Source organism: Pelecanus crispus, chromosome Z, assembly GCF_030463565.1.
Source record: "Pelecanus crispus isolate bPelCri1 chromosome Z, bPelCri1.pri, whole genome shotgun sequence".
In the NCBI taxonomy this organism is placed as follows: domain Eukaryota; kingdom Metazoa; phylum Chordata; class Aves; order Pelecaniformes; family Pelecanidae; genus Pelecanus; species Pelecanus crispus.
In genome coordinates this window covers 23,628,120-23,650,505 of record NC_134676.1, presented here as the reverse complement: position 1 = coordinate 23,650,505, position 22,386 = coordinate 23,628,120, and the positions used below count along the sequence as shown (strand labels likewise).

The 22,386-nt window shown below is 37.1% G+C and overlaps 2 protein-coding genes across 2 annotated transcripts in view; both read right to left on the bottom strand.

Moving 5' to 3' along the window:
- IPO11 (importin 11) overlaps positions 1-22,386 on the bottom strand; it is a 102,839-nt gene that overhangs the window by 12,896 nt on the left and 67,557 nt on the right. The window contains exons 27-28 of the mRNA XM_075725972.1: positions 20,869-20,982; positions 19,440-19,561 (exon numbers count right to left, since the gene is read on the bottom strand). Of these exons, the coding sequence (XP_075582087.1) occupies positions 19,440-19,561; positions 20,869-20,982 (236 nt within the window). The remainder of the gene's footprint in view (positions 1-19,439; positions 19,562-20,868; positions 20,983-22,386) is intronic.
- On the bottom strand, positions 5,872-7,797 carry LRRC70 (leucine rich repeat containing 70). Its single transcript, XM_009493329.1, has one exon. It carries the CDS (start codon positions 7,795-7,797, stop codon positions 5,872-5,874), a length of 1,926 nt encoding a protein of 641 aa, XP_009491604.1.

The following is a 22,386-nucleotide window of genomic DNA, read 5'->3' as shown; positions in this document are numbered from 1 at the left end:
TTCCTGGGACTGCCACTGACTGAGGCATTTTATTACTCCCTGTTTGGAATTTCAGGCTTAATTTTCCCCAAAAGATGCTGCTGCTGTCTAGCAGGCAGAACAGACATGCTCCGTATTTGTTTAAAGGTATTAAGTTCACGCATTGTAGTTTGATCCTTTATGTTTTATCATAGACAAATCTATTTCTTAATATTCTTTCATTTCCTTTTCTTATTTGGGATGAAAACTGACTGGATAAACTGTAGCTCCTTGTACATTAGTTAATGCATTTGAAAAACTTGTCAGATGTACAACAAAATTTTACATATATGGCAAACAGGCTTTATATAGCAATGGACGGTTTGGAAAAAATGCGTATCAAGTTAGAATACTAAGCATATCAAATATTTCTTTTAAATTTGTTTTGATAAATTGTTATTCATGTCATGATCATTTTGTTTCCAAAGGATTATTTTTGTTCCCTTTTTTATTCAGCTACTGTAGAATGCCAGGATATGAACTGTATTTTGTATAATGAATGAAACTTCAAACTCCTAAATTCCACAAAATCAAAACTGACACAATTTGCATTCAGTCTGGCTTATTCTTATCATCATCAAGTATGTATTTTAAAAGAGACTTTCTCCCTTGCCAAAAAGCTTCCTCATCTCATTCTGAACAGCAATGTATTACATGTTGTGGTACTAAATCTCTGTGGGGTTCTGCAGACAGCAAGCAAACAGCCTACCGACCACACAGCACTGCTGAGAAACTGAGCGCTGCCTGCTCAGCAGCCTGCAGAACGAGCCCTCAGACACAGAGCAGGCTTCTTCACCAAGGCAGACTCCCACCTAGCACACCTCCCATTAAAGCTCTTTTGCCTCATACTTTTTTTGGAACACATCTCTAGGAAAATGCCATTAATGTGGTTAATATTTTCCAGCATGAGAAAGGAAACAGCTGTCCTCAGATTCATGTCAACAGGGGACAAGGGGCATTCAACTGAGAACAAATGCGAACACTTGGCACCCTGCAGAAGTACATTATGCCCTGTACGTGTGCACTATTCGATTAATAATACAGGTTGCTATCCATTACCTGGTAGTTACATTTCTTGCTTCCAAGCTGCATGAAGAATCCCTAACTACCACAGAAATTTTATACTGGGAGGGAAGAGAAAGGTGTTTGACCTAATGAAGGCACAGCCTTTTCATCAGCTGCAGGGCTCATTATGGTCAATCTATTCAGGGAGGTTACTTTAATTAACCAACAGGTAAATAAATAGGCATAGTGCTCATTAACTTTATGGTTTTTTTCCAAGCTTCCAGATTGATAGGAGGAGCACACAGGGAGGCCCATTTCAGTAACTTGTGTTTCCAAGCATCTATGATATTTCTAGAAGAAATTGAGGATAGTGGTTGAAGACCCAAAATACTGTTCTTGATAGTTAGCTCCAAAACACATGGACAAATCATTAATTTCTCTACTTGGTTAGGATATTTTTACTTTATGGCATAAATGAGGAATGATATTTTACTTCTTTCTTCAGTGAAAGATAGAAAAACCATGGAAATCTTTCTCTTTTTTTTGAGGAAAGCAAAGCTAATGTAACTTCAGTAAAGATAATACCTTCTCTTTTCTCCTCCTCCTTTTTCCCTTTAAATAGGACATGAAATTTCTTCCTATCAAAGACTTACTGAAATGTTTACCAAGTATGGAAACATTAAACAATGCAACTATTTTTAGAATACAAGACACATGCTGGTGAAAAATAAAGACAGCATAGGCTCATTGTGCTTTGGAAAAAAGAAACCTCAATTAACATTCAGTGGCAATATAAAACGCATCAGGTCTTATTTTCATAGAAGAGAGCCAGGCAAATCAACTAACACCTTTTTAAAGAGACTAAAATTAGCCTACTTGTTTCAAGAAATACATTAGAAAGTCATATGAGTAGATTCAGAAGTGACGGGGACACTTTATTTAGATGAACTTTCAAAACAGAGCAGTTAATAAGGTCCATACTAAAATCTTAACTTGAGGGGAAGGCACCATTTAAGCAGTTCCCCCCTCGAACTGCATATAATCCAGATCAGCAACAGAACAAACAACAGCATGAAGCCAGTTATAGCTTGATAACTACCCAGTTTCCCTAAGTTATCAGGACAAAACCTCATTTGGTATGCAGCAAAAATTATCAAGACAGGCCCAGAATTAGAGGACTATAACTTCTATAAACTTGTTAGGATCTAAACCACTACAGAACACAGTTTCAAAGATGCAATTAATATCTATTAGCATTATGTTTTATTACAGAAAGGATCTTTTTATGCTGTCTGTAAATAAAATTCACCTTGCCCACAATGAAAACAAAATGTAGCAAGCATTTAGGGCAGCTTGTACATGAATAATCTTGAACCTTTTATTTCAAAGTTTGCATAATTTGTCAGATAAAATAAAAGCTTTGCAAAGGAAAGAAGAGATCACATCTGTTCTGAAAAAAGTAACATTCATTTTTTCTCATTCTATCATTTCTAATACAGTCAGCTATCTATTCAAGATTCTTATTATCCTGAGGTTTTATGCAAAAAATCAGAATGTGGATTTCAATTACATAGATAGCCACTGTAAATAAACCTTGTTCATCAGCTTAATAAAACATATAGCATGATAAATTTTTAGGGGTACTTAAATAAAACTGTCCCCATATCTACTATGCATCTTCCTCAGCCTATCAGAAAGGGAGGAAAAATTTTGCATGGGAAAACATACTTTTTTAGCAATTAAAAGGAAGATGAGAAAAAAATCTTTTCTGCTTTTCTACATTCACCAGGATGGAGCAATGAACACCAAAAAAAGGGCAAAGCTTAATTTCATATATTACTAGTGTACAGGAAATTTCAGAAAGATTAATTAATTCTTCTCTTCTCTCATTAGCCCAAGAGGTGGAGTGGGACAAATAGAGATGACTTTGCACATACTGTAAGTAACTGAGTATGCCACCTCATACACCCCATCCCATCCCATCCCACCACCACCCCCCCCCCCCCCCACCTTAGGAGCGCACAGTGCTAAGGAACTCCTAAACCAATAATGCAGCAGCTAAGACAACCTTTCCAGGGGAGTCCTACGGCTGACCATAAACTTGATAACCATAAGGCACCATTGTGCTTCATGAGGGCAGACTCAACTATGTCTTCTAATGTATTCTCTAATGATTTTAACAGTTAGACATAGGAACTACACGTGTGCATGAATAGATATGCTTCCTGGTGTGAACATTTAAAACCAAAATCTACTAACTGCAAAAAGAGCATTTCCCCCACAGCTACATAATGAATCTCTCAATTCTTTGTTAGTCTAATCCAAATTGTTGGCAAGCTGGATATTAGAGGATGACTCCACTCCAAAGGATTTCTTCCAACTGCCCCAACTCTGCTTGCACACACAGCTCTGATGGCATCAGTTTCCCTTCATGCACTGTCACTACGGACGGCAAGACTCATACCTGGCAAACAACTCCTACACAGCAGCTTGTCAGTGGAAAGGATGCACCTTCAGAGGGAACCTCTTGTGCTCTTCTGTAGGGAGCAGCTGTGGAAATCAGAGCCTAAAACAACATAGCTGTCCCCTCTCAGATTTCTTTAAGAACTAGGTTTGTTCAGTCACAACCTTTGCCCACTCTGAAAGGTGTGCCTTTGTTAGAGCACTGCAGCATTTCTAGCAATGAAAACTTAGTTAACTAGCTTCCATTGAATTTTAAGCCCATGATTTCTTAAGACATTCTTATAAAATTGAAAATTCAGAAATAAAGCACATAAAACTGCAGAACCTACTACTGTGCAATCACTGATTGTGCAGCTGTCATTAAATGAAAACAAATTTAACACATCACGAGGAATTATGTAGGAGAGGCAGAAAGTAACAGAAGTAGGTTAAAGAGGAAGAGACTGTAATGGATTAGCCACCTAAAAAAAAAAATTAAGCATGAATCAGAGGCAGTGTTTTCCCTCCTTAAAAACACTTACCCGTTACACTTAACATCTCATCTACAAGTAGAGAATTATAAAAAAATGGTTTCTACACAAGCAATCCAAAATAGTTTAAGCTTTTGCCCAAGTAGCTAAGTGTTCCATAAAGTATTTGATCTATTATACAGTAAATTTCAGTAAAATATAGTATTACGATACAGTAAATTCATTATTTCATCACATTCAATAGAAACACGTAACAAGAGACAAGAGAAACACACTTGCACATGCACACCCACACACTGCAGTCAAGGTCTACATATGTACTCATAGCAGATAGTGTGTGTCATTCCTGGAAATTAACTGGAGATGGACAAACAGGACAATAGGGAGCCGCACAATACGGCCACGCACATGAGTTACACCAGCAGAAAGCAGGCAGGCTGGAACAAGAACCTCAACGGCAGTTCTGGTTCATCTGGAGAATGTCCCAGTCTCCAGGCTGGATTCTGAAACAGCAAGATACTTCCACACAACTTAATTGACCCCATGGAGGACAGACTATCAAAACATTGTCCTCCATTTCTCCTTGAGCAAAACCATCTAACTGTAAATTGTGTTGCTCATAAACCAGGTGGTTGAAGTCTCTAGGGCACAGGCCTGTAGAAAACAAACAGTATCTACAAAAGCAAGAGCCATTCAGCTAGCTGAAAATTTTACAAGATTGGACTATTTGGAATGTATTTCTATGACTTTTTCCTGAATAAAGTTTGAATTACTGGAGTAACAACGAGGGGGGGGGGGGGGAAACCACAAACATCACAGAAGTTCAGGTTGGAAATAAAGCTACAGCACACTAGACATAACCTCACAATAATGTAAACAGAACATCAATATCTGAAATAGAATTAAGAAGTTAAAACAAATGCAAACTATATAGTAAAATAATATCAGTCTTTTGAAGAGGAAGCCTAAAATTAGGTCTTGACTAAGAAAACGTACTTTGACCTGACACTTCCATATATACACCACAAATATGTAAGTATCTTCAGCAATTAATCTAGAATTATGCATTTAAAATGAAGTAATTTCTTCAGTTTATATGTCTTATCTAGCCAAAAACTCCCTCAAACTATTACTATATAGATGTAAAAATAACTTTTATTGACAATAATTAACCAGCTCTACTACCTCAGACAACTGGTCAATTTTTCAATCCAACAGAAATTTAGTTTCCCTATTAACTCCAGTTTCAGGTATTATCATAAAATGATACAGATACACACTAACAAAAAATTCACTTTAATATATTCATTATACAGACTGAATACACAACTTTATATACTAAAATGTCATAGGTATGAATAAAATTTGTATCGTTTTAGATTTTTCTTTTCCTCAAGAGTTTAAACATGCTAGATGTAAATATGCTCACTTCTTTTTTTCCACTGTGATGATTAATAGAGGCAGAGTAGAAACTTTACAATAAATAAAAGAAGCATTGCTTTTTTTCTCATTCCCCCAGATTTCTTGGCTTCGTGATCCTGCTAAAACCTGATGTTTTGCTTGCTTCAAGCTAGCTATGGAATTTCTATAGAAACTTACACCACTAAGTACTACAAAATAAAAATATGCGTACTTTATACTGCATGTATACGTGAGTTATAGGTGAAAGATTCCTACAACAGGGACAGAGGATAATATACCTATCCATGTCAGATTTAAATGACATCTAATAAAAATCAATACACTTCACAACATTCAGGAAGCAAATGATGATGCAGAACCCAAATTATATGATTTTCCACAGTTCTATCAACCAGTTGATTTTAATCAGCGAAGGTATTTTTAGAAAATTGAGTTCTTGATTTCTTGACATTTCAGATCACAGTAAAGTTAACATCAAATCAAATGAGATAAATTACAATGAAGAATGTTCAAACAATATGACCTGTGCCTGACTTTCAGATGCTGTTCGCTTGAGCAGCCTAATTTGGTCCAGTTCTGAATGCCCCATTGAATTCCGAGTTAGAGACTGCACTGGATCAGTTATGTTGTATCTTCCAGGCTGATAAAAACCATAATACTCTATTCTTTTTTCCCCTGAGTTTTCCAGCACCTTTAGTTTCTGCCTAAACTGAATAATTTTACAGGTTAAGAACAGAATCACAGCACAAGCCAGAATGAAAAAGGCTAGTAAAATGTCAAAAGCCTGATTCAGTTTTTCAACCTGTTGTGTACAAAGTAGGGATGTTTTTAATGATACAGGAGCAGCATCTGTTGGAAATAAGACCTCTTCTTCTACGGTTCGGTTAACAGGTACGATCTGTGCTGGTATTTGCACCGGTGATGTCGATAATACTGTAGTTGCCTGTGATGGAATTTCAGCAGCATTTTCTTCATAGGGCAATGGATTAGCAGATGTAGCTGCAGTTCCTTCCCAGAAAGCAATATATTTAGTTCCTGCATTGACAGACTCTTCAAAGGTGTTGTGTCTGTTTCCCTTATGCCACGCCATCAGCAAAGTGCTAGCGCTGTGATGGACACCGACAGATCCTAGACTCCAGGCTGTTTCTGGGCTGGCAGTAGGGCTACTGCAGTTTGCAAACTGAGTCCACTTAATGTAATGCAAAGGTCTACCACGCATACTCAAAGGATTCTGACAATGAATTTTTACAGAAATAGGAGACGATGCTAGCCAGTTAAGTAACCCAAGCATTTTGCAGCTGCAGTTCCAAGGATTATAATTTACCTGTAGATTAGTTAAAGACACTAAGGGCCTGAGCACTTCAGGTTGTAACTCTGTAATATTATTGAATGCTAAACTGAGTATTTTAAGCGACTGTCCCATTTTTTCAAAGGTACCATCACCAATACTGGTTATTTTATTTCTGTCTAGCTGCAGATACATTAAATTGTTCAATAAAGTAAAAGTGCTGGAATTTATATTTTCTAAATCGTTATAACTTAAGATTAACTGGCTAAGGTTGTTTAATCCAAAAAATCCATTTACAGCAATACATTTTAGCTTTACGTTTTTTAAAGACAGATATCTAAGCTTGTTAAGTCCTTTAAATGCAAAAGGATGTATTGATCCAATGGGATTGTGAGACAAAGAAAGTCTTACAAGATTTTTGAGCCTTCCAATAGCATTCGATGGCACAAGTGTTAAGTTGTTACGTTCAAGGAACAAATATGAAAGGTTTTCAAGATGATGAAATGCTGAATCTGATATCCGTGAAATCTTATTATTGGCCACGTTAAGTGTTTGGAGACTTAACATTCCCAAGAAAGTCCCACTTCCAAGGACACTGAGACGATTTCTTTCAAGTGTTAAATATGTAACAGAAAGGAGATCACTAAATAATCCTCTGGGAACAAAAGCTATTTTATTATTCTGAAGGTATAAACAATGAAGATTGGAAAGACCTTCAAAGATTCCTGGATCCAGGCGTTTAATATTATTGTTATTTAGATGCAAGTAGTACAGTTTGGGGAGTTCCACAAAAGCTTTCGGGTGTATGTATGAAACACTGGAGTTATCCATATAGAGTGCAGCAAGCTTCTGAAGACCTCTTAGTTCATTTGGAGTAACACGCGATATATTATTCCCACTGAGGTACACAAGAACTGTCGTTTTTGGAAAGTTCTGTGGGATGCTTGAAAGCCCTACGTTACGACAACTAACTTGTCTCCCTGTGCAGAGCTGGCAAGCAGCTGGACAGCCAAGAGCCTCCTTCTGGAGCAGCAACAAAAGAAAATAATTAAGGATATACAGGAATGCTCCCGGGCAGGGTGGAGAACTTTGCAGACCACACATATTCCTGTCTTTGGCCTTCTCACTCATCTCTGACTTCGCTAGTAGAAATAAAAAGAAGTTTATAAATACCATTAATTTGAAAGTTTAAAGATTCTTCATGTACAGTCTTTAAAATATAAGCATTGCTTTCAAGACTGGTATCTCCTTTAATGCCAAATAAGCAGTTTAAAAATAATGCTTACGAGGTGTAAGTTTGAACTACACTGAAAAAGTTTTCAAAGTGAACAATGAAACAAATGTACTGCCAACCTAGCCAGAAAATATTTAATTGGTTGCAGCATAAAGGCAACTAAGCTGCCAAAATAACGGCTTCTAGTAAATTCAAAATACTGCTTATTAACTATTTTTTATAGTTAAGAATGACTAAGAAATGTTTCAATAGCATTCAAGTAGAAATGCCAACTGGAAACAAGTTTCCTTTCACTGGCAGCTCATTTATAATTTGAATTTTACCTTTATAAAGCTGAGTTACATTCAAAATAAATAAAAACAATTCCTTACCCCAAATCTGAAGTTCATCATTTCTGTTATTTTGCCATTTTGCAGTTCATTGGACTAAGTTACAAGCTGACCGACTATACTCATCTGTGAAACCTTTGTAAAGGCAGTATTGCCACGTACTAGAGCACTCACATTTTGTCCCAGGACTTGCAACTGTGTGCTCAGGAAACTAAGAAAGAAGTGGTTAAAGTCAGGTTGCCATGGATACAGGAAACCCTGGGACAGGAAGCCATTTTATCTGTGCTTCAGAAGTATTGTTGTAAAGGAAATCTCAATGATTTGTTTCTAGAAAACCAAGAACTGTCTTAGTTTGTAGCTTGCTGGTTTGCTTTTTTTTAAATTACTGTTAGAGAGTAGGTTAGAAGAGCTCAAAAGAGTTTTATCTAAGTTAGGTGTAACTTTTAGAATAAAGCATACTTATGTGTAACAGCACTATTGCATTATCTGTAAATCCTTTATCTTTCAGCTGGAATCCAAAATGTTTTATTAAACCAATAGCAACACTTACACTGTTCTCTCTCTGTCTGCAGAGCCAAACTGCCGCCTCCACACATGCACACACTCCAGCGGCCCAGCAGAGAGGGAGAAGATGGCGGTCTGGAGCGCAGAGCCCCAGTGCCTCCTGCGCTCCAGCAAGGCACAGCCTGCCAGCAGTCTCAGGGAAGCCCAGGAAATCTCAGAGATGAGAACCGCATGATGTGGTACTGAACTGCTGTGTATTCGTTGACTTTCTTAAGTCTTACTTTTGGGCCACTTTTTTTAAAGCCAATTTAGCCACAGAGGACTATGCATATTCTGAGAGCCACACCTTTGGTCCACAGCTTTCATTTCCTGCAGTGTCCCTTGTGCAGATAAACACTTGGTGCAAACACGTGTGCTATAAATATCCCCCTCACTTAAGTACTGGAGATCACACCCTCAGTTTATCCATGACAGGGACTTAACACCTCCAAAGTCCAGTCACATCATCAAAGCAGGGAAGGGGCAACAACAAAATGAGATGGTAAATTAGAGATAAAGCCTACAAATAGCAATGTAACCATAAAATCACGATTTATACTGTAGTGAGACCTTCCACTCAGCAAAACTAAGATGACAAAGCCCATCAGTAGCCATAGCCAAGGAAGAGAGAGAACAGCAGAAGAATCAACTCACTTTGCCACAATGATCTCACACAGGAAGCATGAGTTCATGTAAGGGGTGAAATACCACCCAAGTATCTTTGTCTATAATAATCCAAGCTGAAATGCATGAAGCACATGAGCAAAGGAAGCCAAATAGACAAGGATATGCTTCTGAAGAGGCTTTCTTCCAAATTCTGCCAAAAGAAACTTAGATTTCTGAAGTTTTCAAAAAAATATTTTTGACCACATATAACTGGCTTTTTATGTTTGAAATCTGTAAAACATTCAATGTCAAGAGAAATACTCCTTCAATTTTTCAACTTGAGCTGGCCAAAATTACGTAGAGCTGGGATGGAGGAGTATATTTAAAAAAGACCCAAACCCACAAAAATTAATTACCTTCAATTCTATCAGAGTCAATACCTCTTACAATACCTAGTCCAAAGAAAGAAATCAGTAGGGCATACCTCTTACAATATCTAGTCTAAAGAAAGAAATCAACAGGACCAGTAAAACTGGTCCATGAGCCAATTTAGACAAAGCCTGTATGAGCTACAACCCAGAATCTGACTGCATTTGGTTCTTTTTTCTGAGACCATTAAACCAATAGGAAATCTAATTGTTCTTTAGATTTAACTATTTATTTCCACATTCTAATTTTTCACAGTATTTAACTAATCATTGATATACGGGAACGTAAAATAAAATGGCATGTCATGTCCTTAAAGGGAAAACACTGCATAGTTTTGAACAGTACCCAGGATGACTAGGGAAGCATCCCCTATATGGCGGAGAGAACAGTAAGAGTAATGGAAAAAGATTATCCAGGTCAAATAAAGTCAGGTGAGGGGAAAAACAGGTTGACCAAAAATGAAAAATTACTTTAAGCAGGGAATTATCTCCTACCTAAGCCTCACTACCTATAGCCTATTTATGCTGATATTTACTTGGGTAAAGAAATCATTAAAAATTATTTCTTCCAAGATGTGCTGTGTGAAACAACCCCGTAGGGCTAAAAGAAGCAAGTCCCAACCTAAAAAAAAAAAAAAATTTTACAAGACAAGTGTTTATAGATCTCCCTTTTTGCAAAATGCCAGAATTAAATTATTTAGAAAGACTGAAGGAATTGCTGAAGCTCTATGGGCTATCAGATAGCATGGAAATTTAGAGAAACCAATAAAGCAGTAGCCACATAAAAGAAAACTGGTGCTCAGTAAGTGGCTGAATGTCTCTGGTGGTTTTGTACTAAAGGTACCTAATCCATATTCTTAAAAATTTTGCTCAAACCCTAGCTGCCACAGTGGTTCTGAGTGCACCACTGACCTTTCTGATTCTCAGATCCCATGTACAAAATGAGGAAGAAGAATCTTAATCCAGGTCATGGCTCCTTTCAAATTGCACTAGGAAATGCGGAGAAAGTCCTGTTTTACATGGCACCTGCAGATCTTATCGGATTGTAATTTCCAGGTATTGCTTTGTTAATAGTACACACTGTTAAAATAACTGAAAGCAGTGGCTGTTAAGAACAAGAGGCAAAATAACATGCCACATAATTGATACCATTTTGGGGAAAACCATAAAAAAGGCTGGGATACACATATAACTTGGATCCACGTTTCTCAGACTGGCTTGTACTTAAACAATAAAATTCTTTACTAGCTGAAAATTGTAAGGAAAATATTTAAACAGGAAAACCCCAAACATTTCTTTCAAACAAGCTTAGGCAACTCCAATGGTGGTATACTTTATTCATGGCACATTGTGTTCTCCAGTGATAGAAACACCAGGTTTATAGCCAAATATAGCTCCACACAGCAACAGAGAAAATTATTTTTGAATCCTGAAGTGAATTTTATCTTAATATGCTAACATTGATAAAGTTACTAATGTCATTGCTTTTTAACATATTAAAATCTAGTTCAACAATGACTCCTTGTCAATACAAGCATGAAGTCTGAGGAACAGCTATTTGTCAAATTACGCATAAAATGACAGGTCAAAGTAATTGAAACAACATACAAGCACTGCACCCAGTGCAGCCTTTCCAAACCACCTCTATTTTCTCACTGATCCATGTTAGATTAAAGCCAATACAATTCAGGTTATGAATATTAGCTAGCATAAAATAGACATCCAACTCCAATTTACGTATAGCAGAAAAACATGCAACAAGTTCAAAAACAGGTTCTAAAGTTACCGGTCTTTAAAATGTATTAAAGCCAATTTTTTAAGAGGGACTTCATTCTTACAGTTACTACAAAATTATATTCAAGCTCACAAAACAGAGCAAAACCAGTTTTTACCACTGCAATTATTCTTTTGAGCTTGTAAGAGTGAAACTATTTGTTGCCCTCCCACTGTGTATTTAGCAAGTACCTCCTCTTGCAGGTCTTCTTTTCCTTCTGATTTTATTCTGCACAGGTGGGCTATGATATAACTTTCTTGTTTTGTTTTCAAATAGCTACCACCTTCCGCCCACATCATTCTCCAGATAGGACGGCAAGTCAAAACAATTCAGCTACTAACATACCACTTGGGTAGCACACACTTGAATGTTTAATCTCATTCAACCTATCTACATCCAGTAAACACCTGCTGTGGACACTTTATTAATGTTAACTTATAAGACCTCAAAAACCTTTTTTGTGTTTCTCATTATCATCCAGACTATCTCAAAATTTCTGATTATCTCAAATATTGCAGATTCCACCTAGTATTTCATATTCCTGACTAACTAAAAATCTTCATTTGCTGCTTCAGTTACTGAAAATCTCTCTGTTCCACAGAGTGCTATTCCACTCTCGTAACGGCAACAGTGATAGTTACAAAGGCGAGATAGAGGCACACAAATTGTAATACCAAGTTAACAACCCAGCAAAAACATTCCTGTTTAATAAACGTATAATACTAAAGATTTGTATAGGTACACATACATGACAAAATCTATTTCAAAATTATGAAGCTGTCTTTGTAACTTATTTTCCTTTTTAACCTTAGCATTTATTATTTTTGATTAAGTTATCAAGCAGGTTTTGCAACGTGCTGAGAAACAGAAGTGAAAACTATATAATTATTTTTCCCATTGAGTATAAGAAAATAAGTTTCCCTTCTATAAATCTTATTTGGCTTTAGACTCTAGTCAAATAGTATGACAGAAAGCTCTTACGAAACTTAGAGCTCACTTGGAGAAACTGTTAGAATAAATTTCTCACCTAGTAGTAAATAATTATTGCACCAATGAACTGCATTTGTCATGTAAACTGACAAAAAATAATTATTGCACCAATGAACTGCATTTGTCATGTAAACTGACAAAAAATAAAGTCTTCTAGGGAATGAGTAGTAAGTCTGTGAACAAAACAGTAACATAAAAAAGGCTGGCCATCTGATATGCTGAAAATAACTGTTTTATAGCTTTAACCTTTACTATTCACTGCAATATTTAGCAAACTCTGTTCAAACTATAAAAGCAGTAAGAAATGTACTCAATATGAATGCAATTCAAACCAAATGGTTTAAAAAATTCAGAGCAAAATACTTTCCCAAATTTCAACAAGAATAACGAATTCACCTTCTAGAAATGGACTCAGAACTAAATCCAATTGTACAGCTTTCAGCAGCACACTGTCTGCTAGTTTGGGAGACAGGATGGACATGTACTTGGCATTAGCAACTGATAGCTTCTAAAACTTTTACAAAAAGAGGAAAAAAAAACAATTAGCGTACTACCTGAAAACTACTACAGAGAATACCTACACGCAAAATACAAAAGCTTTTTCTTCCTTAAAAATACAAACATTCTTTACACTAGGCATTTCCTTAATATCAAAACCTGATGTTTTGTTTTAAATACTCACTTTGTCATTAAATTATTTAAATATGAAATGTTAATTTTTAAGACAATACTTATCTACAGAAGTTTTTGTAGTGACATGGGCTGTGTTGCTAACCACTTTTGGTATCTTACCATAATAGTTTGGCACTGTTAAGAGAAGTCACCAAAAATCTCATCTACTCTCAGGCAGTCTCAAATTTCACAGAGTATAGGGCAGAGAGATAAGCAGGTGTATCAAAACAGCTCAGAACAAACTCAGGTGGAAACCAGCTATAAATCTGTATTTTTTTTTTTTTTGATTTGTTACAGTCTTGTGATTTTTACACATTTTTAATAATCATAGAATCATAGAATCATAGAATCATCTAGGTTGGAAAAGACCTTTAAGATCATCCAGTCCAACCATTAACCTACACTACCAAGCCCACTCTAGACTAATCAAGGGTAGACCAGACTAAACCATATCCCGAAGTGCCACATCTACCCGTTTTTTAAACGCCTCCAGGGATGGTGACTCCACCACCTCTCTGGGCAGCCTGTTCCAATGCCTGACCACCCTTTCCGTAAAGAAATTCTTCCTAATCTCCAGTCTAAACCTCCCCTGGCGCAGCTTAAGCCCATTTCCTCTTGTCCTATCGCTAGCTACTTGGGAGAAGAGACCAACACCCACCTCACTACAACCTCCTTTCAGGTAGTTGTAGAGAGCGATAAGGTCTCCCCTCAGCCTCCTCTTCTCCAGGCTAAACAACCCCAGTTCCCTCAGCCACTCCTCAAATAGTATAATAAATATATATAAATAGTAATAGTATAATATACATATATATATTATATATATTATATATATATAATAGTATAATATATAGTATAGTATATATATATATAGTATAGTATAATATGCTATAGTATAATAATAGTATAGTATAATATGCTATACTTTAGTCACTGCCTATTCAATAACTAATTTGCAAACATGTAAACTGCACATTACAAAGGACAAAGATAGAAGGTTTGAAGAAAGCTATTTCATCCGTTCTAATTTTTGCTGTCTTTTATATAATTAAAACGTTCAATTTTAGGGTAGGTTATATTTAGAAGAGTTTTAGGGAAGACTGCTGAAATTCTTTATATAGCCACAAACAAACCAAGATATCAGCAGCAATCAATCCCTTATGACTGCAGTTTGTTTTCTGCAGCAGTTGAACTGCATTTAGTAATATAATCACTTGCCACCATCACTTGGTACATTTTCCCTTGTGAGCAAGCTTTACGGGTCTTAGGGGAAATGATGATTTGTTCCTGACAAGTCCATACTAACAATTAGGTGTAGGAGGAAAATTAATGGAGACTGTGAACAAGGAAAGTTTAAAGAGTGCATCCGCTTGCCAATGCTATGATGTGACATAAAATTAAGGAAGTCATGGTACTATATGTAACACTCTGAATGATACAGACTCTGGTACTCAGACTAAGACCAAAGCCACATTTTTCACTCTTATCATTAGAACTGCACTGTTACCTGTCAGGCAAACTAAACAAATCCAAGGCCAAACATGGATGACAACTGCAAAATCATAATTTAAAAAGCTCCTTTTAATACTAATAGTCTATTAGATGTGTGGGTGAGCACACCTTTGACTAGAGGAATAAAAAAATAAAAAGGAGGGGAAGATAGGGAAATGGCTTGAGCATCATCCCTGTAAAGAAAGGAGGATGTACAAGTTAGTTATGTAACAGATTCTGACTTTATAAATGAGGACATAACTACCCTGAAAGAGAACATGACATTTTATTAGCCACTTTCTTGCCATTTCCTAACATTACATATAGACAACTTCCTGAGAGGAAAATTAAATTTCTAACAAAGTAACTTTAACAAATGACAGAGGAAAAACGTCTGTAATAAGCTAATGAAGATTTATAATTGCATACTGTAAGTACTTATACTCAAAGAATGCCAATTATCTAATTGGCAGAACTCATACTGGCTGACATATCAGATTTGATACACAGTGAGAAAAAGCAAACATTCATTTACATAACTGTTACAAATGAGCAGAGCAACCTGGAGAACCTCTTAGGCTCTTAACCTTTTCCTCACATTAGACTTTCCAGACAAACACATCTGACTCTAAGGGGAAAAATTAACACTCACGTCTGGGAATGCTACTCATGTACCACAAATTAAAAAGGAAAAAGACAAGATCAATTAAAATGCTTCATAGTTCAAGCTCAGCAAAGCAGAATCTCCTCTCCTTTAGAGTGGTACCACTCTAGACTAGTAGGTTCACCAAGAATGAACCTATCATCAAGCACCAAAATTAGTGGACTGTTTTGGAAAGCACTGACTTTGAGTAAAAGCAAACTTTGCATCCTCCCATTCAAGAATGATAGGCATAGCATTAATAACACTTACCAGCCAGAAGGGAGCGCTTAGCTTTCAACATGGTGTTAAATGCTACCTGTGCTTACAGTTAGGTACCACACCAAACTAAGCTAATCATCGACATGATATTTTTCCAAATTCTGTTCACATTTCCTATTAGAGACTAAAATATACCTATCCCTCTTAAGCATCTTTCACTATTGTTTGTGTTCTACCAAGATACACAGATAATAACTGGAGGAATAAAAAAGGAAACTACTTTGCTAAATAAATCATTAAAAGCTTTCAATATCCCAAAATAAGGACATTCCAAAATACTGTAATGCTGACATTATACAAAGTGACAAAAGCGCAGTAAACAAGTTGATTAAGATTATTTCCATATATATAGGTATGAGGAGGGGAACAGGTATAATTTTAGCCACTTTGGTCTCAGGAAATACAGAGAATGCTGAAGACGTGTATCTCAAAATGTAGTACCTGAGATAGTCGTGGGGGCCCACATCTTTCCACAATAGCCTAAAGAAAAGTTAGGCTGTTGCTCCTGACCATGTTCACTAGGCGCTATTTTGGGGTCCAAGGGCACATCTAATAAAACCAAACTGCATCTACTGTACTAGAAGAGTACTCTTGAAGCTGTAGGTTCACAAACAAGCCATTAAGATTGTAGACAAACTGGAATTAGTGAACTAGACCAGAAAATGATGACATTTGTGAATGTACTCATCCCGGTTGCTGTCACCTCTCATGTCTCACACCCTAGCTCAGATTTGATTCTCCTCCACCAAACTTCAAGTTCTTTTGCATTTTTCAAAAAAACCCTCACTGTTCTAGCTATTGTGTATCTATGCATACTTCCCTCATGTGCTGAGCATGGAGACACCATTATTCCAGAAGTGTATCCTTACTGCCTAAATCGTGTTACTGGGCCCTACTGTTATATACATCAGTTTAAAGACAAAGGTGTTTATTTTATGAAGTACCAAGAGCTTTTAATAAATGAATGAAAATGCATGTGGATAGATATGAGTGGCAAACAGGCAGTATGAGTACAAAATGTGGAAAACAATATGGACGCATATATCAGTCAGATGCAAAAAATGTGGATGTTGAATGGCCAGACTCAGCAAATACAGATAATTAGGTAGTATTTAGTTTATGCAAAAAACCCAAGTAATACCAGGAAATTACTGAAAAGGTGCTCCAACACATTAATCAGGAAAGAAACAGTTATTGTTCTTTTTTTAATATGAACTTCTAAAGACTAACACAATGTGCAGCTGCGTGTAGGAAGATAAACAGGATGCTGGATTGAAGGACTGTATGCATACATGATAAAAAGCAATGGTACTGTTGGTACTACAGATGTCATTCAATATGTCTCTGTATGATATTGCCTAGACAAGAAAGCTATAGTTTGGCTAGTAAATTACCACTTTATAACCTGCTTAGTCCAACGAATTGGCCCAAGAACTACTGAGAACTACAGCTGCTCTGCAGCAATTCCCATCTTTCTGATCTAAAATCCTTCATTTGTGATACACTCAAAGGCACTATATTTAAAATAGGAAATTATTTTTGCCATACTGGTTTTAAATAAATAATGATGGAAGCTTTACCTTCCTGCAGAAAGCCCCAAGTCCACATGTGTATTGTTATAAAAAAGACCACTAACTAGGAAAGTACCTAAAAGCAATGAAGTAATACTATAGAGTTTAGAGGGAGAATAAATAAAGGTCACTCCTTAATATTTTCCCCAAAATTTTATCCATAAAGCAACTCTGAGGGAAGAATGAGAATACACATTATCTTCATTTTTCCCCCCAGTACTTTTGTCTATTCCATCCCTTTCCTCTCTAAAATAACCTGATGCTCTTGGGACAGCTCCAGCTATAGGCTAGAGGAAGCAACCAGTAAAAAGAGCAAAATCCTCAGGAAGTGCTAGACACAGTGCAGATGTTTGTTTTCCCTATAGCAGAATCTTAAAAATCTGAGCTTACTACCAGTACCATGCCTGACCATCACATAGGAGCAAGCTGAGGGTAGAACCTCACCCTCAGCTTGGCCTTCCCAAGTAAGCCTGTCTCATGGCCATTCTCGGGAGACAAATTCTGTTCTGTCTCTGCAGCTGAGAAATCTTGAACTGGCTTTGGATGTCCAAAGAAATAGCTAATCAGGAGCCTGGTTAGCGAGGTACTCTAACAGGAAAAATTACTTAAACTTTTCTTGAAAACGCTGTTTATATGAATCAAAATACTTTGTTTAAATACTGTATTTAAAACATTTTTGCTTAAACTTTGCAAATGGACTAGCACAAGAAGCTTGCTTTTGAAAAATTTTGTTTTTAACACAAGTTTCAGATGTGAGATGCGGCAGCTATATGCAATATAATCCCTATGAAATGGCAAAACCAGAGTGACTCACGTTGTTTGGTAGCAGAAGAAACAATCACTTAACAGAATCAATTTCACACATTCTGTCTGAAGGTATGTTTGGCCCTGGCAGTCTAACAGTTGTATAGTAAAATTTTTGTAGCTTTGATATAAATATGTCCACTGAAGAGAGGCTTTTTATTTGAGAAGCGGTTTTCTTAAATGATTTGAGTATCTGAAAAACAAGGCTGTCATTTGCAGAAGGTTTTATTATATTAAGGACTGCCAGAAATAACTGGCTCTTACAGCAGGAAATTTGGAGCAGCTGAAGGTAGTTCAAAATAACACAGTTATCTAAAGCAATTTCTTTTTTCCTTCCTCTCTTTAAAAGGAACTTCACGGGAAGACAGACTTGCAGTTCAGCACCTTAAATTTTAGATAACACCTCTTTAAGAACATTTCAAATATAAGTAATATAACTTTCTTACATTTACTGAAAAAAACAAAAGCTTTCTCATAAAGCAGCTGCTTGGTTCACCTTTGGCTTGATGTTTGTCCTGGGACAAAAAAGGAAAGCTTCTGTGCACATTAAAAGCAACGAAGCCTCTAAGTTTTACATTTAAGAGTTCCCTGATTTTTCAGGTAGTGACTACATATTCTACAGCTTTGCAGATACTAACATAGCTTTAGGATTTGTGAGCAACATCTAAATTCCCATTAGACAATACTTAAGACTTTTCAGGAAATCTGGCAGACAAAATGTAAACTCATGAAGTCTTGTCTTCCTGATTTTCAAACAGACAATAATAATCCGAAGGAAAGTATGGACTGAACTCTCACCTAAACATGTATTATACATGAATTCTAGTAGTGACAATTTAGAAGTCAGTGTAATACTATTCAGCATTTTCATTAAAAACTTTAGTTTGGTATGTAAATTCAGCAATGACGATGGCTAGAGAAAGGACAATAGTAAAAACTGCTTGCTATAGAAATCTATGGTGCAAAACCTGTTTCACAGTCTTTCACAGCAACTCTTCCATTTAATGTCATAAAGGTGAAAACCAGGATGAGAGTTGAGACTTACTCACAACAGGAGAGAAAACTGAACACTGTTCCCTGGAAGGGACACCAAAATACTAACAAGCCAACTAAAGCAACTACTTAATCACAGATGAGAGAAGCAGCTAGTTCAATATTAATATGAGAATGGACAACAAAATATACACTGCTGTTTCCTCACTTTTATTAAATGACATTTTCCCTGAAATAAAAGAAAGGTTACTATATTGCTATGAAGCCAAAAATTATAGCTTTTTAAGTTTCTGTTAGCAAAAAAAGAGGCAATAGAACTCTTATATTGGAGCATTTATCTGCAGAATTGTGAAATTCCTTAAAATCCACCTTAAGGGTCTTTGAAGCATTCTCATTTAAGGCACCATACATTTGCTCACCTATTCAATGACGGCAGAAGTGAAAGCAATGCCAAAGCAGAAAGTTTTCTTCTTTCTGGCTGAGTGATGTTATCCATCCGATCAACCCACATTTCAATCATGTTACCAAGAATTTGGTCCAACTGCAACGGGAAACAGAACATTCCTTTTCATTTATGAGTATTTCAGCATATTTAGAAAATAATTTATTTTAATTTTTCTACCAACTGAATACATTATTCTATCTGAGAAAGACACCATACAGTTAGGTACACCTGACAGCATTAGCAAGCAAGAGGTATTTTTTCAATTTTCTGTGACAGTGCTTCCAGGCCCTGAATCTGCCTCACCATTAATTGCAGCCAAGAAGTTAGAAATGCATTTAACTCATGGACAAAACACTGATTCAGAACAGTGCATTACTGAAACAGTTTTCCTATAATAGCGTAATAAATACAAAGCATGCGAACTGACTCTGTTTTACCTTCACTGGTGACAAATAAAAAAAAAAAAAGGCTTGTCTTTACCTGTTTGAAAACTGTATTATACCTAAGAAACTTTCCAAATTTTACTTAAAGACATAGTAGAACGCTTGTAGCAAAAGAACCTCAGTAGCCTCATCAATGAAACCAGAGCACACTGAACCTGATAAGCCCAGAAACTCACTGGAGAATGATTTCAAACATAGAATCATTTAGGTTGGAACAGACCTTTAATATCATTAAGTCCCACCATTAACCTAACAGTACCAAGTCCACCACTAAACCATATCCCTAAGCACCACGTCTACACGTCTTTTAAGTACCTCCAGGGATGGTGACTGAACCACTTCCCTGGGCAGCCTGTTCCAATGCTTGACAACCCTTTTGGTGAAGAAACTTTTCCTAATATCCAATCTAAACCTCCCCTGGAGCAACTTGAGGCCATTTCTTTTCGTCCTATCACCTGTTACTTGGGAGAAGAGACCAACACCCATCTCACTGCAGCCTCCCTTCAGATAGTTGTAGAGCAATAAGGTCTCCCCTCAGCCTCCTTTTCTCTGGGCTAAACAACCTCAGTTCCCTCAGCCACTCCTCATAAGACTTGTGCTCCAGACCCTTCACCAGCTTAGACTATTACCCCTGGTGCAAGACCCATCAAGGAAAGAGACTCTCACCCTGCCATACCATGCAAACTAAAGGGGTTTATACGGCTTATTGTGGGATGCAGCAGGAAGAGAATTTGGAAAGTGTACAAAACTTTTAATGAGATGTTTTAAGGTAATTGTGAGAACATGTAAAACTTGTTTCAGGATGTTCAGGTGAAGGACCAAAGGCAGAGAAAGGGCCCCTTTCCAAGGTAGACTGGGGAGGAACAAGCATGGAAAACAGATGGAAAAGTTCTTTCAAGTCAAAAGAATGCAAGACTTCCACATGCAATCCAGATGAAATACCATGATGAAAATCCTTACCTCCTGACCCAATTCACATGCCATCTGGCTCAAAAGTAATGAAAAAAAACTTGCATTTTGTAGTAGAACTCTACCCATGATCCCCAGATAAGTTGACATCACCACTGGGTATCTCTGAAACAAAAGTAAACCAAAACAAAGGGGGCTTAGTTTGATTAAGAGAAAAATACTTAACATATAAAGCAGAAATACATGGAAAATACTTGCATGTATCCTTTATATATTTTATTAAATTTGAAATTATAAATTGTAATTTAAAAGCCTTTAAGAACACAAGACCAAGTGAGCAATCATTACCAGAGTTTCTCAATTCTTACAATAGGAAAACTATGGCAATCTCAAAGTCAGTTTCCTCCAAACAGCCAAGACAACTTGAAAGGTGATTTTACTTTAAATTTTAAAACCTGCATCTTAAGGAATAAACAGTATATTATACTGATAAAAGATTACTTCCAAAGTTGATTATGGTTCTCTCTTGTCTATACTCTCTCTATATATTCTATAGTCTAGTTCTCATCAGTGGCTGCTTTTTGCTTTTGCCGCTTGCTCTACTGCTTATTATCTTACTCTGCTGTGCCTGGAACATTCTGATAACAGCAATGGCCATGTGCCTGGGCTGGCAGATGGCCAGGGCATCCCTGTGTTTCTGTGCTGCTGTACTGGACAGGCTGGAACTCCAGTGTGAACTTTGAGTCGCTGTGGATAAACCTATGCAGGTTTGCCCCTGGAGAGACTGTGGCTGATAGATCAGGCTCCACTTGGAGCAGGTACACCCTTAAGGGACTGCAGTCTGTGGATAAATCTAAGCTGGAGCACAGGCAAGGGGAGGAGTTCATTGCAATGTTAAACCCAATGGTCTGGCCCAAAGGGATCAGGGGTGAAGATTGTTATGGAAATACCTTTAAATTGTTGTAACCCATGATTTGAGTTGCATGTTATAGGAATTACTATAGCAGGAACCACCTGAACCAATAAGAGAACGAGCCTTACAAGAAGCAGTGCAAGTGCAGCAGTGACCTGACCTGACCTGAGCTGGCTTTGGTGCCCAGTAACTCCACACAACACACCACTTCTCCTGTCCTGAGTGACCACCATAAGATATGGAGGCCAAAGTCATGGACTAAATTAACTCAACTGAAATTTTGTGGACATTTCTGGACATTTCACAGGGGCAGTCCAGAGACTAAGGGAATGATATGTATGGGGCTATGTTTTGGATTTGTGCTGAAAACAGTGTTGATAATTCAGGGATGTTTTCATTATTGGTGAGTAGCACTTACACAGAGACAGTGGTTTTTCTGCCTCTCACCCCACCCCACCAGCGACTAGGCTGGGGGTGCACAAGGAGTTGGGAGGGGACACAGCTGGGACAGCTGACCCCAACTGACCAAAAAGGACATTTCCAGACCATAGGACATCATGGTCAGCATATAAAGCTGGGGGAGGAAGGAAGGGAGTTGTGTTTGGAATGATGGTGTTTGTCTTCCCAGGTAACCATTACACATGATGGAGCCCTGC